Source organism: Musca autumnalis, unplaced genomic scaffold, assembly GCF_047663935.1.
Source record: "Musca autumnalis isolate F117 unplaced genomic scaffold, ASM4766393v1 scaffold_3, whole genome shotgun sequence".
NCBI lineage: Eukaryota > Metazoa > Arthropoda > Insecta > Diptera > Muscidae > Musca > Musca autumnalis.
In genome coordinates this window covers 249,117,519-249,130,936 of record NW_027411866.1, presented here as the reverse complement: position 1 = coordinate 249,130,936, position 13,418 = coordinate 249,117,519, and the positions used below count along the sequence as shown (strand labels likewise).

Here is a 13,418-nt window from a genome sequence, read left to right as displayed (position 1 = left end):
ATGCGTTTGGTTACGGATTTGTAGTTGGTCGGAGGGTAAAAAGATCTGGTCTCCAGCTTCACCCCAGTGAATGCTACAATACGGATGAACGCAAAACTCTTCAACATTAGCTTTATCTGCGCTCATGCTCCAAGCGAAGGCAAGGACAAAGATACCAAAGATATATTTTACGAACGCCTAGAAGAAACATATGACCGTTGGCGTGCTCATGATATTAAAATTATTCTAGGCGATTTTAATGCCAAAATTGGAAAGGAGAATATCTTTGGCACAACAGTCGGGAAATTCAGTCTTCACAGTGAAACATCTGACAATGGTATGAGGCTGATAGACCTTGCAGCTGCAAAAAAAAGTTGTAGTTACCAGTACCAGATTTAAGCATCTCGACATTCATAAGGGCACCTGGCTGTCTCCAGATCAAAGAACAAATTGATCATGTTGTGATAGATGGAAGACATTCATCGAGCGTGTTGGATGTACGATCGTTCCGAGGAGCAAACATAGATTAGGACCACTACCTTGTTGCAGCAAAGCTACGTACCCGTCTAAACGTTGCAAATAAAACACGAACAGATACAACGCGGAAGTTGGACATCGATAGGCTGCAAACACAACAGAGAGCCACAGCATATTCCACTCAACTAGCCCAATTGCTTAATGAAAGCACTCCTCGTCCCGATAACATATCAGCGCAATGGCAAAATATTGGCCACTCCTTGCAAACAGCCACAAAATCCATACTTGGATACCAGAGACCTCCACCAAGGAACCCATGATATGACCAGGAGTGTCGTGCTGCTACCGAAGAGAATGCCGCATATAGGGCTACTCTACAATCAGTAGCAACGCGTAGCACACGAGAGAGGTATAGGGAGAAAAGGAAAAAGAGAGAAATGGAAAAGCGGATGTGCGAAAAAATGGAGATGTACAGGAGCCAGAATGAAGTCCGATAATTCTACCAAACTGATAGCTGTGGTACAGACACATCCTCACTATTGTCCACCATTGACCAGATATTTACCCTGCGCCAAATCCTGGAGAAGAAGATGCAGATCGATTATAAAGCAGCCTTCGAAGGTATTCGAAGTCATGTCTGAAATCGATATCCCCGCAAAGCTCATTCGGCTTTGTAAGATGACATTATCTGGTCATCAGTTAAAATAGGAAAAAACCTCTCCGAAGAGTTTAGTACCAAAACAGGTTTCAGACAAGCAGACGGCCTCTCGTCCTATCCTATTTTTTCATTAAGAGATCAGCCCCCCTATTCAGTAAATTGTTAACAACTTTACTCATTGGTTATTTTACAACAATTTCATTTGTTTGTTTTGTAGTTGTTACAAAAACAAAAGAAATTTTAACAACTTTTCAATCGATGAAAGTGCCAATTTGGTTGGCAGTATTATACCGATCATGTAATGTCCAGGAAATCTTGTAACACTCTTTATGTTCAAAGATGTCGCGCCTACCAATGACGCACTCAGTTGGGGCATATCATAGACCGATAGTAACGTTTAAGATTTAAGGTGGGCTGTTATGATTCTGTCTGAAAACGGATTTCACGACAATAAACTTAGATTAAATTGTAATATCATCCTGGCCCAATTCAAAACTACAAATCATTTTTATTTACATACGTATGTCTTCCTAATTACAACCTGTAATCTATTCAACAAATCAATTTTGTCGTTCCAATAAAATATATTTTCTCACAAAATTTATTTTCTTTTTTTCCTTTGCAGAATAAAAAATCACAAAGTGATGGAAAAACTTCCGGTTCCGACAAATCACCAAAAACCATAAACAATAACAACAACAACAGCAGCACCGCTAATGGTAACATTTGCGGAAAACATTCGTCCTCATCAAGCAGTAAAACTAACTGGAAGGTAAGTTGCGTCTGTCTGCCTGCCTGCTACTACGCGTCGCAGCATAGAGTGAAAACATGTTAACACTTGAAATACTCGTCGTCGTCGTACTTCGCTAAAAATAGCGTGCAAGTGGGTGGGATAATTTTGTTGTTGTTATTACTACTGTGTATGCCGCACGCTGTCAATGTTAACACGCTTTTTCGTCAATCGATTTGCTGCAGCGTAATGCGTGTGAAATACATACAGCGTTTTGACGAAGCGTGCAATATGTGCCACACACTAGTTTTAATTGCAGCTGTACCAGTTGCGGGAGGGTTGCCAATTGTTGTTGGGTGTTTTGACAAAAATGAACTGAAATTATAAGGTGGCGTAAAATTCTTTGTTATTGTGAATAAATTGTATGAAAATGTAAGCAAACATTTTGACATCCTTTTGACATAAAGGAACAGAGCTAATAATGCATTACTGTGAATTGCTTGTTTACATTTTGTATGTGATGTTATTCACAATAACGCATTTTGACAACTGGTATAAAGATCAGCTGTTTTTGGCGTTACACCTTATTATTCCACCATGATTCGGCCAAAATAGAGTTGTTGTTGTGCTACTTAGTCCCGGTGCACACTAGCATAATTTCATTTTAAAAAAGTTATGAAATTTGGCGTTTTTAGATCGAGTTCCCCACTACAGCAAATTTCATGATGATACTCTACTATGGAACTTGATCTAGGGACGCATAATTTCATGAAATTTTTTCAATGAAATCGGTCTGGTGTGGGCCGGGACTTACGTGACCTGGTGAATAGTTCTTACTATATACTAAACATTAAACGGCGTTTGCTCTAGCTTTTTTGCAGGGTTAACCTTCTTTATGAGGATTTATTTGATGTTTGGAATTGACATTTGAAACCCAGTGGGTTTATAAAATCCGGTTGTGCAAGAAATGCAAACCTGCACATTAAGCAACACATATACAGTGGCGGCCATATAATTAAGAACGACATCATATTAAAAAGTATTTGACTTGCTACGTTCCAAATATTTGAATATTTATATGGAACAAAATTTGTAAATAAAGTACAGGGTAAGCACTTTCAAATAAAGCCAAAACATGTTTTAATTTTCCCTCGTTTATACGAAAGAAACCACGATTTATTAAAATAGTCATAAATCTACCTGGCCACATAATTAAGAACGATATAAGTAAAGGTTACTTTAAGGTAATTTTCATACACAATATGTGAATATATCGTATGTATTTTAGAAATCCGTTACTGTGATTCATTTTTAGTATCAAATGTCCTTCAATGGTACATGTTATTGAGTCTAAGTTTGATAATTAGGGCATACCTAACGTTTTCCAAAATGTGCCCATAATTTGACGAATTAATTTTATTTTTGGGATCTAAAGCCACAGTTTTGGCTTCCTCTCATTCCCTCGATGAGGCTCTATACGATACCCTGTGATTGTCGTTCCATAGTCGGCGCTTATTTACCCTTAAATTGGGTTTTACCCCACTTCTTTGAGTCCTTTACGAGGTAATTGTCTGAGAAATAGTTTCGTATGAGCCATTTCCACCTTATAAATCGGTAGGATTGTTGTCTGCAGGTAGTAGACAGGAAATAAAAAAATAATTTAGTTTTGTACAAAAAATTGGCTTAACGGTACACCGAACAAAATGAAAGGTTTAATATTTTGAAAGCCTTCATTGCACAATTTCTTTGTGGGTGTGGTAGGCATAGTTATGTAAGACTTTTTAATCAATGAAGCTCATATTAATATCAAAACCAGTCAAACCAATAATTTTCATGGATGAAAATACAATTTTTGTATAAACTAATATCTGATGTACATACACAAAATTATGGTGGAATTCGAGCATTCAAAACATTATGTTAATAAATGTTATATTCGGTGTGTAATTCTTCCAATTTTTGTATAGACGCTATATTATTGTTTCATTTCCTGTGTACTACCTGCAGACAAAAATCCTACCGCTTTATAAGGTGGAAATGGCTCTTACGAAACTATTTCCCAGACAATTCCCTCGTAAAGGACTCAAAGAAGTGGGGTAAAAACCAATTTAAGGGTAAATAAGCGCCGACTATGGAACGACAATCACAGGGTATCGTATAGAGCCTCATCGAGGGAATGAGAGGAAGCCAAAACTGTGGCTTTAGATCCCAAAAATAAAATAAATTCGTCAAATTATGGGCACATTTTGGAAAACGTTAGGTATGCCCTAATTATCAAACTTAGACTCAATAACATGTACCATTGAAGGACATTTGATACTAAAAATGAATCACAGTAACCGATTTCTAAAATACATACGATATATTCACATATTGTGTATGAAAATTACCTTAAAGTAACCTTTACTTATATCGTTCTTAATTATGTGGCCAGGTCGATTTATGACTATTTTAATAAATCGTGGTTTCTTTCGTATAAACGAGGGAGAATTAAAACATGTTTTGGCTTTATTTGAAAGTGCTTACCCTGTACTTTATTTACAAATTTTGTTCCATATAAATATTCAAATATTTGGAACTTAGCAAGTCAAATACTTTTTAATACGATGTCGTTCTTAATTATATGTCCGCCACTGTATTTAGCGCCATCTATATAACTAAAATTACAGATGGCGCTAAATATATGTGTTGCTTAATGTGCAGAGTTGCATTTCATGCACAATATCCAACAATTTCATTTTGTATATATTGTTCAGATAAGTCCTTCTGCCTTTCTTCAATACTGCTTAATACAATTAATTCAGTGTCCCCCGCTATATTTCGGAGAGCTAATTCTATTTAATCTAAAAGTATTCCAACCAATCGAAACCAACTTTTGGTCCTTTTTCACCATAAATTTGAAAGTGGCAACACTACTCTTGTCATCATATGCGCTCGCACACGCATCTACTAAAAAAATGCAGCATTAATTAGGTATGTGAAGTAAAAACTGAAAAATTATGTGTTGTAAATGATGAATTGAATATTGAGCAGTAGTCAGTCAGTAGTCGTCGTAAGTGGTAAAATGCGTTGCGTTACACATAAGGAAATCCAATTTTTCATTTGCACTTTGCTTTCTGGTGTTCCATTAAAACAGCAGCAGCAGCAACAACAACAACAAAGAAGAAAAAGTAATGCGGAACTCTTAGCAACATCCAATATATTTTGCATTAATGCAATAATACGCTCATGTTCCACTAACATTTGACCCATACCAAAATACGCCATGGAAAAGGAAAGAAACTGATAATTTATTAATACACTCGAAGAAGAATGTGAATACAATATACCCCTTTTTAGAAAATGTTCAGAACGAAGAAAAAACATTCATCATCAGGCTAATATGCCTGAATGTTAATTTAGTGGCTGAGATTCAAATCTGGGTCTCCGACAACCAAGTGACACGGTTGCCGGCGTCTTAACGTTCAAAGCCACCATCAATTTGTCAATACTTCCGATGACAAATATGTATACATACATATATGATCAAATCTCAAATCAAATACAGAAGGACAAATACAAATAAAGGTGGAAATAAGCTGTCATATTATTTGTAATATGACATTGAAAAATGGGGTTACCAGCCAAGTCGGCTTATAGGAAAAGTTTCGAATTAACTAACTAAGGTTAATTCGTATATACAAATTTGTATGATTTGTATGATTTAAAGCTTAGCTTTCGTTCACCCACTTATTTGACATTCTAATATGTCTGATGATCGGACTTAACCAAGCGTGAAACGTAGCATAATGGTTGCATTTGTGAGACTTCCGTGGACTTCTAATTTTTCAAATGAAATAAAATATTTATACTGTAAAGCATATCGTGTTTTGCCCAATATTTAAGTAACATCGCGAAATATTCATGGATGACCCCAATATGTAGGTGCAATAAAGCGTTCTAGCTAGTTGTAATCAAACTATATGCCTCAATTATGGACCTATCATCACGAAATTATATACGGAGGTCGGGTTCCGACCAGAACAGACACCCTTAGTTATTGGAGATAAAATGTTTACCCGATTTTGTAACAGCTCTGTAGGTCAACAAAATATTCTGATCGGCACGAAATTTTAAATAAGATTTGAGTTTCCATTGATGAGTTACTGACTTACGTAGCTGGCCCATTACAGAACATTTGTTCCATAGACCGAACTAAGAAAAGATCTCCAATTCTCTCTGTTTAGTGCTTCGCTTTCTGGAATACCGCGTCTTGTCATCTCTTCATCCAATTGTTTGCACCATCTATTCTTTGGCCTGCCAATTCTGCGTGCACCGCCATGTGACTCGTGTTTATACGCTTTTTTAGCGGGTTCATCATCGCTCATTCTTATTATATGGCCTAGCCAACGCAATCGCCGCATCTCGATACGTTTAACTATACTGATGTCGTTGTATAGCAGATACAGCTCGTGGTTCATACGACGTCGATATTCACCGTCAACGCAGATTGGTCCGTAGATCTTCCGAAGAATTTTTCTCTCAAACACGCCAAGCACTGCCTAATCTGCTTGCACAAGTACCCAGGCTTCGAAACCATACATTAGCACGGGTAGTATCAGTGTTTTGTAAAGCGTTATGTTTGTTTGGCGAGTTGTGGCTTTGTTTTTGAAGTGCTTACATAAGCCAAAGTAGCATCTGTTGGCCAATACAATTCTTCTTTTTATTTCACAACTGATGTCGTTTGTTGTGTTTACGGCGGTGCCGAGGTATACGAAGTCTTTTACTACCTCAAAATTATTGGAACCAACTTCAACAGTTGGTCCGATCTCAATGGACGCATTGCGCGTCGACTCCTCGTTTACCGCCAGACCCACTTTAGCAGATTTTCCTTCGACCTTCATAAAGGTATCGGTTACTTCTTTTACTGTTCGTCACATGATGTCTATATCATCAGCATAAGCAAGTAACATGTTTTTGTTGGTGTAGATTGTGCCACTTCTTTTGACTTTTGCTTCTCGTATAGCCTTTTCCAGCAGGATGTTGAAAAGATCACACGAAAGGCTGTCTCCTTGCCTGAAACCTCTTTTGGTACAAAACTCTTCGGAGAGGTTCTTTCCTATTTTAACTGAAGATCTTGTGTCAGTTAGAGTCATTTTACAAAGCCGAATGAGCTTTGCGGAGATACCAAATTCAGACATGGGTTGGAATACCTTTGAACGTAGCGGGCTGTCGAAGGCTGCTTTATAATCAACAAAAAGGTGGTAAGTGTCGATCTGCATCCAGGATTTGCCGCAGGGTAAATATCTGGTCAATGGTGGATTTGCCAGGTCTAAAGCCGCATTGGTATGGTCCAATTATTTCATTGACCATAGGCTTTAGTCGTTCGCACATTATCCCTGACACTATCATATAGGCAATAGGGAGAGCATACAGTCTTATATCCTTTCTTGTGGACAGGGCACAGGATGCTCAGGTTCCAATCGTCGGGTACGGGTTCTTCCTGCCAGATGGAGCTAACTAGCTGATGCGTACATCTTATCAGCTGGTATGCCATCAGCTCCTGCTGCCTTATCATTCTTCAGCCGGTTTATTGCTGTCTTTACCTCATCTTGGTCGGGTGGTATACATTCAATACCATCTTCTGGGATTGGATCTGTGGTATCTTCGTCGACTTCGCTACTATTGGATACCAACAGTTTGGAAAAATGCTCTTTCCATATCCTTAGCACACTATCTGTATCAGTTACCAGATTACTTGCTGGTCTCTACAGGAGGATGTGCCAGTTCAAAAGCCATCAATTTAGTGTTTCACTCTTCGGACTTCATTCTGTCTCCCGTATATCTCGATTTGTTCACACTCCCACTTTTCCATCTCTCTATTTTTCCTGCGGAAAAGACGTTTCTCATCTTTCTTTTTCTCCCGATACCTCTATCGTGCGCTACGCGTTGCTACTGATTGTAAAGTAACCCTATATGCCGCATTTTCTCTTCGGTAGCAGCACGACACTCCTGGTCATACCATGGATTCCTTGGTGGATGTATCTGGTATCCAAGTACTGATTTTGCGGCTGTTTGCATGGAGTGGGCAATATTTTGCCATTGTCCTGATATGTTATCGGGACGAGGAGTACTTTGATTAAGCAGCTGGGCCAGTTGAGTGGAGTATGCTGTGGCTATCTGTTGTGATTGCAGCTTACCGATGTCCAACTTCCGTGTTGGGTCTGTTCGCACTTTGTTTGCTACGTTTAATTTGGAACGTACCTTTGCTGCAACAAGGTAGTGGTCCGAATCTATGTTTGCACCTCGAAACGATCGTACGTCCAACACGATTGATGCATGTCTTCCATCTATCACAACGTGATCAATTTGATTTCTTGTTCTTTGATCTAGCGACAACCAGGTGCCCTTATGAATATCGAGATGCTTAAATCTGGTACTGCTAACTACCATATTTCTTGCAGCTGCAAAGTCTATCAGCCTCATACCATTGTCAGATGTTTCACTGTGGAGACTGGATTTCCCGACTGTTGGGCCAAAGATATCCTCCTTTCCAATTTTGGCAATAAAATCGCCTAGTATAATTTTAACGTCATGGGCAGGGCAACGGTCATAAGTTTCTTCTAAGCGCTCGTAAAATATATCTTTGGTCTGTTCGACCTTGTCTTCAGTGGGAGCACAAATAAAGCTGATGTTGAAGAATTTTGCTTTTAATCGAATTGCAGAGAGTTTTTCATTCACTGCGGTAAAGCTGGAGACGAGATGTTTTAACCTCCGACCAACTACAAATACAGTGTGTCACCTTTAGGTGTTGTTGTGACCAGGGTTTCGGAGTCGAGGTATTTTTGGCTCGACTCCGACTCCGACTCCAGGCGAGTTTTTTTCACGACTCCGACTCCGACTCAGACTCCGAAACCCTGGTTGTGACGCCTTTCCCGTTTCATCGTATTTCCTGTATGGCAGAAATGTCGGCCTTGTACTTTTCAAGTGCATCTGCCAATGCGTAAACTGCACCTTCTCTTTAAAGAGTGCGAACATTCCAGGTGCAGATTCGCAGATCATGGTCCTTAAAACGTTTGCGAGGTTAGTCAACTTTAGAGGGGTTTGTTTTTCTTTTCTTTCGCTTTTTCATAGTAGGCTGTTTTTTCTAGGGGAGGGTTACTAACCCGACGCCCAAACCCAAGTTTTTAACGTTCTTATGGGTGAACGCGCGGCACATGTTAGCTCACTACCTTTAACGGGTGTTAATGGCAGTTCCCCAGGTACACCACGGGGAGGTCAGTGTTCACTTGAGATTAAAGAGGGACCAAGATAAATCCTGGGCTTTGCCATGTTAAAGCCGGTCAGGACCGTTCCTTGGTATCTTCCATCCCCTACGTCATCCATTGATGACAATTATGTTAATATACGTGGTCAGATTACAGAGTTATAGCCTGCCATATACATAGATCCCACAGTTTAATTTGTTTGTAGTGTAATCATAGTCACGCTAATGGTCGCAGTTATGGTTCAATACTGACACGAGGTAATAGTTTAGGTCAAGGAAGATGATTATGACTTTGAATTATGATCGAATGTGTTAATTTATCCAGGACATATTTCGGCAAATTAGTTTGTATATGAAGAAGTAAAAAAGTATGAGTCGACTTTGCCGATAAAGATATAATAATTGTTCCACAAACATCCCAGGAGGGACAGGGGAGACTTCTCTCATAACAATGAGTGCACCCCGATTGATATTAGCTCAATGATATGGGACCTACAGTTTATCGCCAAGTCCGAACGGCGTGTCTTAAGACAACACTTGTCTTGTCACAGTCACTACACATGCTAACGTAGACTTTTTGGAGCTTTCGGACAAAAAGGAAATATGAACTTGCCCCTGAAAAGAACTCGTACCTTCGTAATGGGAGCAGCGAATACAAGTTGTTGCAAAAACAATTACCTATGTCAGGTAGAAATTATAAGATGTGCAAAGTATGGACCAAATCGGTTTCTGTCTTTGAGTTATGGTGCACACCCAGTTAACGAAGTATCTATGACAGAGGATCAATTTGGATTGAACTGTAATTTCATTTCGAGTGCGTTAGAGATAAATTTCTTTAAATGTAGCATGAATATGAAATGTGTCTGTCTGACTGTGTGTTTATTTCATCATAACGAAATGTATTATGGAAAATCCATGGTTTTGTAAGTGAAACAACAGCAGCTCCACTTGGGAAACAAAGCTTTCATAAATTTCATCTCAATGAATCAATATTTAATGGTGTGAAAATAGCAACAACGATAAGATGAAAAACTACATACAAAATACATATATATGGATTAAAATTGGATGAGGAGATAAACATTAAATCCATACGAATTATTATTATTAAATTCCCTCAATATCTATCTCTGAATTTTTATCATAAAGTTTAAAGTAGCTGCCAAAAAAAATGTTTACGTTAATTCACAATAACAATTAATTAGGTTAATTGGTCTAAATCTGGTCAACTTATAAATTTCTTCTTGCAAAATTGTGTAAACAAACAGACATTATATCGTCATAATTCTTGGCGTATCAACATCCTCAGATAAGAATATGCAACAAAATCTAACAAGTTCCTCAAAAAATCGGTTTCAAAAAATTTGTTGTTGAATCACACGATAACTTTTCTAAGCTAAAACCCTTTTGATCTAAACATTGTTAATCTCTCACAGACCAAACCGACAATATTGTAAAACAAATTATATTCTCTCCATTAAGTTTGCTGCAAGAGATCTGGCGAAGGATTTCCTTTTATTTTGGAATATTATTTATAAAATGAATATTTGTTTTGATTTTTATTTCAGTTCGTTACGCAAATTTATGATTTTCTTTAAGCCATACATATTTGGCCTACGCAAACCACTTACATGTGTACGTAATGCTGAGCATTACCGATCAATAGATGGCAATAATATTTATAGAGAAGTTATTGCATTTCAACGACTAATATGACAAACTTCATTTGCATTTCCAGTTTTTGGCCCCGTGTGGCGAATTGTATCTCAACTGCACTAAATACCCATGTCAAAATCTGTCAAATTTGTTTATGTTACCTACCTTGCAGATAGAATAACACCTCATGCACATGTAATTTGCGTCTTTTTGAGGAATGAATATACAAATTGAGAAGATTAGAAAATAGACTGCAATTGAATATTCATGTTGGTTGAAATAATATTGTTGCATGTGCATTTTTATACCCTCAGCCTTTAGGCTAAAGAGGGTATTTACACTTTGATACGACCAAAAATGTGCCTCATCGAAATAATGGTTTTAGACCCCAAGTATGTTTGTACGATATCCGTTTCAGACAATTTTGAGTAGATCTAGCAATGTTCGTCCGTCTGTCTGTCTGTCTGGCTGGCTGGTGCGCACGATAACTCTCGAACGGATCAATCGATTCGGTTCAAATTTTGGGCATCGAAATATTTTGTCCAGATTCGATTTAAGTTCGAAGATGGGACATATAGGTCCACTCCTTCAGGTACCTCCCCCACAAACGTTCAAAAATTGTCGCAAAACTTGTGCGCCCGATAACTCTTGAAGGAAACAACCGATTTGGTCCATACTTTGATCATCGTGTAATTTCTACCAAACTTAGATGAGGTTCCAATATGGACTCAATCGGTCCACACCTTCGGGTACCTCCCACACAAAATTTCGGAAAAGTTCAGTTTAGGACCTGGTCTCGAATCGCTTTGATTTTTGTTTACGCAAGTTGTATTCGCTGTCCTCTTTACGACGCTGTAAGTTTCATTAGGGGCAAGTCCACACTTCCTGAGAAAATAGCCTGAAAGTTACAAAAAACCCTATGACACAGTGTGTAGTGGTTGGAGCGCAAGATAACTCTAGGACGGATCTGCCGATTCGTTCCAAAATTTGGCTTTCGTAATATTTTGTCCAAACTTAGTTCAAGTTCAAAGATGGATTATATCGGTCCACTCCTTCCGGTACCTCCCCCACAAAAGTTCGAAAATGTTCGGAAAATTTGTGAGTACGATAACTCTTGAAGGGAGTAACCGATTTGGTCCATACTTTGCACATTATGAAAATTCTACCAGACTTAGATCAGGTTCCAATATGGACTCAATCGGTAAACTCCTTCGAGTATCTCCCACACAAAATTTCATAAAAATTCAGTTTAGGAACTGCTCTCGAATCGCCTTGGTTTTTGTTGTAGCATCTTGTATTCACTGTCCCCTATACGTTTCCTCAGGGGCAAGTCCATACTTCCTGAAAAAATAGCCTGAAAGTTGAAAAACAAACCCTATGACACCATGTTTATGGGTGGAAGCGCCAGATAATTCTCGAACGGAAATGCCGATTCCGTAATATTGTTTCCAAACTTACTTTAAGTTTGTAGATAAGCCATATCGGTCCACTCCTTCAGGTACCTATCCCACAAAAGTTCGAAAATATTCGGAAAAAATTGTGCGCACGATAACTCTTGATGGGAGTGACCGATTTGGTCCACATTCTCATATTATCTACCAGATATAGATCAGGTTCGAATATGGACTATATTTGTCCACTCCATCCCGTACCTCCCACACAAAATTGTGGATAAGTTCACTTTAAGACCTGCTATTGCTATACCTGCTATACTTTAGGGGGAACTGATAGAGATAGAAATGAGAGTCGCGGTGTGTATATATGGTGATATAAGAAGGTAATCTTTATCCCCCCAGCATTTATGCTAACGAGGGTATATACACTTTCATACGGACAAAAGGTGCCTCATCGAAATTAGAAGTTGATTTAGCCATGTCCGTCCATCTGTCGGTCCGTCTGTCTGGCTGATTCAAAGATGGGTTATATCGTTCCACTCCTTCCGGTTCCTACCCCACAAATGTTGGAAAATGTGAGGAAATTTTGGGCTCATGATAACTCTTGAAGAGGGTAACCGATTTGGTCCATATGGACTCAATCGGTCCACTCCTTCAGGTACCTCCCACACAAAATTTCGGAAATGTTAAGTTTAGGATCTGCTCTCGAATCGCTTTGATTTTTGTTGTAACAACTTGTATTCACAGCCCCCAATACGACGATACAAGTTTCATCAGGGGCAAGTTCATACTTACTGAGAAAATAGCCAGAAGTTTTAAAAATCCCCTATGGCTCCAACTGTAGTGGATGGAGCGCACGATAACTATCGGACGGATCTGCAGATTGGTTCCCAAATTTGGCCATCGTAATATTTTATCCGAACTTAGTTTAAGTTTGAAGATGAGCCATATCAGTCCACTCCTTTAGGTACCTCCCCCCACAAATAGGCCGAAAGTCGCTCGATTTTATGTTTTACGTGGGCCAGACCATGCTTTCAGATCAGCTGAAATGACTGGTGGGGTGGACACAATATCTATCAAGAGGAATGAATCCTAAAATAAGACCCAATACCAAAGTGGACTATGTCGGTCCATTCCTTCAAGTACATCCTCTGCAACACTTTTGAGCTTCAAACCACAAAATCCGTAGATTCGATATTGTCAATAGATGGATGTTTCAATTCACCCAGGCTGAGGGTATATCTCTTTTGGCAATGTCGACTGAAACTTCTTTAATTG

The 13,418-nt window shown here is 38.7% G+C and overlaps 1 protein-coding gene across 5 annotated transcripts in view; it reads left to right on the top strand.

Annotated features, from left to right (window-relative positions):
- Nucleotides 1-13,418, top strand: part of LOC141399276 (uncharacterized) — a 157,389-nt gene that overhangs the window by 80,712 nt on the left and 63,259 nt on the right. For all 5 annotated transcript variants that reach the window (XM_073977749.1, XM_073977748.1, XM_073977747.1 and 2 more), the window contains one exon: nt 1,740-1,886. In XM_073977749.1, the coding sequence (XP_073833850.1) occupies nt 1,740-1,886 (147 nt within the window). The remainder of the gene's footprint in view (nt 1-1,739; nt 1,887-13,418) is intronic.